Source organism: Nicotiana attenuata, unplaced genomic scaffold (genome assembly GCF_001879085.1).
Source record: "Nicotiana attenuata strain UT unplaced genomic scaffold, NIATTr2, whole genome shotgun sequence".
Taxonomy (NCBI): domain Eukaryota; kingdom Viridiplantae; phylum Streptophyta; class Magnoliopsida; order Solanales; family Solanaceae; genus Nicotiana; species Nicotiana attenuata.
Genome location: NW_017671077.1, coordinates 318,436 through 323,237, shown reverse-complemented (window position 1 = coordinate 323,237; position 4,802 = coordinate 318,436). Strand labels below are relative to the sequence as shown.

General features: G+C 31.8%; 1 protein-coding gene across 1 annotated transcript; it reads left to right on the top strand.

Annotated features, from left to right (window-relative positions):
- Positions 1 to 1,099: 1,099 nt before the first annotated feature.
- LOC109205749 (protein YLS3-like) lies at positions 1,100 to 2,992 on the top strand. The gene is made up of 3 exons (XM_019368494.1): positions 1,100 to 1,592; positions 1,793 to 1,888; positions 2,614 to 2,992. The coding sequence occupies exons 1-3, from the start codon at positions 1,244 to 1,246 to the stop codon at positions 2,736 to 2,738; spliced, it is 570 nt and encodes a 189-aa protein (XP_019224039.1). The 5' UTR covers positions 1,100 to 1,243; the 3' UTR covers positions 2,739 to 2,992.
- The last annotated feature ends 1,810 nt before the right edge of the window (positions 2,993 to 4,802 follow it).

The window sequence follows — 4,802 nt, the reverse complement described above, 5'->3', positions numbered from 1 at the left end:
ATTTTTCTGTTTTATGTATATTTACTATACGTTGATTCCTCTAAACTTTTCAGTGTATCAATTTTTTAATATTTTGACACCCATTAGTAAAACTTTTAGCTCCGCCACTAAATGCAATTTGCGACTTTGTTAGTAAATGGCAATGCCAGAATAATTACGAAGTATTTAATCAGAACAAGCAAATTATTTTTTTAGACTACTAATTACTTACTTTCAATAGACAATATTAGGGGGAAAAATAGGGTTCTAAATATTATCTACCTTGTCTATATTAACAATGAAAAGAATGTTAAGAATATCAGTGTATTTCAACTATTTGGTAGATAATCTTTCATGCTTTTCAGGTTATTAATCTCAGTTTTTATGAATAATTACTTGTTATAATTTAAATGATAGGATAATGTATAAAAGTTAAGCTCTTTTGAATAAAGTTCTCTTTAGTCACTCTCTAGTCATTTCACAACTAACTAGCTAATTTACAAACCACAATTGGTCACTAAAAGTATATGAATTCTATTGTTTCTAATTTATTGTGATTTTGAAATAAATTGAGAATATGAGATCTGATCATTATTATACGAATAAATGTCAGTTCAGTGCACTGAGTTCTTATTATGCGTGGAATTTCAGGAAGGGTTACACATTGGGTCATATGTAAGCAGTCGTACCTTACATCTTAACTAGAGGTTGTTTTCATGGTTTAAAATCTCCTAATCACATGACGATAATTTTTACCCACTAGTAAAAAAATCAGGTTTTAGGGATGGACAAATTTTGTAGGTAAATAGAAAAATCCGTCGTTAATCTCACTTAGCGACAATTAGCAACGGATTATCAAGAAATTCTGCTAGCTACGAACAATTTAGCAACAAATTAATGACGAAGTTCCTGTATTTTTTATAGTGATCATTTTGACAAGACTATATACCCTCCCATTATAAAAATAATATTCTTTAAAGAATATGTTGAAATATTGTTCTTTTAGTTTAATTATTAATACAGTAATGAAAATATAGTAAGATCACATGTGAAGCATCTAGAGTGTCCACAACTTTTTGGACTTCAAACTATAAACTAACCTATTTATTTCATCTTCCCACTACACTCATTTTCCTCCATTCTTTTGTACAACATCAATAAAGACAATTGTCACAAACAAAGCATAAAAACCAAACTTTCCCATCACTTCATTTGTCTATCTTTTTTCCTACTACTCCCAAATATTCCTTCAAAATTTGTTACAATGGGTTCAAAACTTGTTACATTAGATCTTCATTTCCTCTCCTTTTTCTTCTTGATCTTATTAGGGTTTTCAAGAGCAAATATTGATAAAGATAAAGAAGAATGTGCAAACCAACTCGTCGGTCTCGCCACGTGTCTTCCTTATGTTAGCGGAGGCGCCAAAGCTCCCACACCGGATTGTTGTACCGGTTTAAAAGAAGTCTTGGACAAGAGCAAGAAATGCCTTTGTGTTTTGGTGAAAGATAGAAATGATCCTAGTCTTGGTCTTAAGATTAATGCTACTCTTGCACTAAGTCTTCCTACTCTATGTCATGCTCCTGCTAATTCAGCTAATGTATCGATGTGCCCGGGTAAGTACATCGCACTCATACTTATACAGTCAGACCTCGCTATAACATCATCGCTATATATATAACAATATTCATTATAAAAGTTAAATTTAATTTGAAACTAATTTTCATGATATGTTATAATATATGTTTTCTATAACAACACTACGCTATAACAATTAAGATGTATTCTAACATTTGGAGTTGTGATTTATGTCCAGAGCTATTGCACTTGCCACCAAATTCACCAGATGCTAAGGTTTTTGAAGATTTTGCTAAGAGTGCAAAAGCAAGTTCTAGTGCTTCATCTGCACCAGGTAAACATAAAAAGTTACAAAATTAATCTAATAGATTTGATTAAATCTAATGCTAGCCTTTTTGTCTTATTATTGATATTCCGTTTGTTTCATTTTATATGTCATTCTTTTCTTTTAAAATTTGTTTAAAGGATAATTTTTATAAAATCTTTATTTTAAACTTTATATTTTATCCTTAATGTCATGATTTTATAGCCATAGAAATGGTATGACATATTCTTCTTTTCGACAAAGTTATAACATGTGAAGACTGCAAGTTTATTGTTGGTACGCGTTAAAAATCTTTATTTCTTTCTTAAACTCAATAGTGAACCTACATGGAACCTTGTGGGTGAAATTTTTTGAAAAAACAGCATTTTTGGAAATTTTTCAAATCTTTAGAAAAACTCAAAATTCATTTTCAAGTGAAAATTAAAAATTTTATGGCAAAACACTGATTTCGAAAAAAGTGAATTTTTTTTCGAAAAAAGGTGAATTTTTTTTTTATGTTCAAACGGGCTCTTAATAGATTTATATAGAAATTATCAAAAATTAGATAAGCATTGAGTGAACACCTACGGCTAAGCTCCTTTTTCCTCTTATTTCATAACTCTTTTTAACGAGCGTCCACGACTTTGAAATCTTGGGTTTGCTACTGCGTAAGCTAGTATTCTTTCAAATACTGTCATATAAAATGAAACGAACCGAGTAATATTTTTTTTCATTTCTGACCTTTCCTTTTACAGTTAGTGCGAGTTCTAATGGAAAAGCAGCAACTACAGCTAATGAGAAAAATGATGGAGGAGATGGAAGGAAATGGATGGGAATTGTTGAGATGACTATTGGATTTTTGGTTATTATGGTGCTTTAATATCTCACCTAATAATTGAATACATAGTTATTATTGTATTATCTTTTTCTTTTTTCTCATATATTTTTGTACCTTTTTGTTTTTTATGTTTTTTTTTATGTTCCTTTTTTGTGGTGTTGGCTTTTATTAGTGTGCCTTTGTTTTCTTTTGTAGCTCTTGATTTGTCTCTTTAATTCTTTGGATTCTGTTTTTTTTTAGCTGTCAAAAACAGAATTAATATTTGCTATGTATGAAACTTACAAGTTTTTTGTCTTTGGAATCTCTCACACCACCTCCCTACTTTTAAAAAATGGATGATAAATGAATTGTTTACTTATTTGTATCTTAACAGTCCAGTCCACTAGTAATATTGTCTGCTTTCGGCGTAGGTTCGCACGGCTTTAAAATGCATTACTAGAGTCTAAGGCATGTTTACTTAAATACTCAGCATCTCTCTGGTGTTTTGTCGATATGGGATTCGCCTAAGGTGTCTTACACCCCCTGGGGACGCTGAGGTTTGCCCCACCATCGGTCAAGGTTGCACGCGGCTTCACTAGAGTCTAAGGCATGTTTACTTATATACTTAGCATCTCTCGGATGTTTTGTCGATATGGGATTCGCCTAGGTGTCACATTACCCCCCTTGGGACTCGGCGTCCTCTCTGAGGTTTGCCCCACGATTGTTCAAGGTTGCATGCGAAGTGGTAACTCTGAGGTTTGCCCCACCATCGTTCAAGATTGCACGCGGAGTGGCTCTGATACTATATGTAACAGTCCAGCCCAATAGTGATATTGTCCGTTTTGGGCCTAGGTCCATGCGTCTGTAAAACGCGTCACTAGAGTCTAAGGTTTACTTATATACCCAGCATCTCTCTTGTATTTTGTCGACGTGGGATTCGCCTAAGGTGTCACAGTATCCTTTTAAATATGTTACTAGCACTTATTTCTATTTTTTTTTGGGTTTATTAAATTAAAATCAAAATCACACAAAGCACTCACTAAGATCATAACATTAATAAAAATGGTAGTTAGCTAGTATTGTGTACTACGTCAGATAAATCCAATAAAACGAGAAAAGGACAAACTCTTTCTCGATCTATGTATAGACAAGCATCTTATGTTGAACATTTAGATATATATCTTGTATATGAATTATATACACTTTACTCTTTTTTTTTTGGCCCATTTCTTTTGCAAGAACTTTAAATAATGGTAAAAGAATTCCATTTATATCACCGAGAACTAGCAAGTTAATAACAAAATTATGAAACATTGAGCCATAAAGAATGAACAAAGAATCAATATTAATCTATCTATTAAGCTTCATGTTAAGTTAATCTATGGCTAAACAAACAACAACAACAAATCCAGTGTAATTCCACAAGTGGGTCTGGGAAGGATTATAGTATGTACGCAGACATTATCCGTACCTTTAAGAAGGCATAGAAGCCGTTTCCGAAAGACCATCGACTTAGGAAAAATAAGTTAATTTATGGTTAAGCATGGAAATTTAAAAACTCTTTAAGTAATATTTTTGTTTATGTGTGTGTGCCTACTAGAGCCAACAGAGAAAACAAAGCAAATGACGAACGGCAATATATTATAACGTGAATTGTTTTTCAAAGAAGTATCTACAATAGAAAAGAAAAGGATAGTTCAAACTGTGTAGAAAAGCATTGACTAATGATTTTTTTTTCGAAAGGATAGACTAATATAATGATGGAAAAAGAAAACCTTTCAAAGACTAATTAGGAAAAATGACATTGTATAGCCGCCGTAAAAATAATAGTGAAAGATCTATAATATTATAGAAAGAACCAGCAAATTCAATTAGAAATTGAGACGACTTAACAAGAAAATTCTTGATCAAATTCTTCCGCTCCGGGAAGACAAATTGCTAAGGATCCAAATTGTCAAATTTTAACAGAGAGAGGATGAATTCCTTCGTCAGGCGTGCGATAAATACATGTGTGTATTCCTCACATGATGTTTTGAAAATTGTTCATAATTCAGCAAAGATGATTATATACAACTACAATATCATACCATTTAAATATAATTTTTATACAGATTTTATATAATATGT

Bases quoted from the DNA above. Each gene is read 5' to 3' on its own strand.
- LOC109205749 (XM_019368494.1), top strand. From the start codon at position 1,244: ATGGGTTCAAAACTTGTTACATTAGATCTTCATTTCCTCTCCTTTTTC. The intron at 1,593-1,792 runs GTAAGTACATCG...ATTTATGTCCAG, and splicing joins TAATGTATCGATGTGCCCGG to AGCTATTGCACTTGCCACCA. The intron at 1,889-2,613 runs GTAAACATAAAA...TTCCTTTTACAG, and splicing joins TAGTGCTTCATCTGCACCAG to TTAGTGCGAGTTCTAATGGA.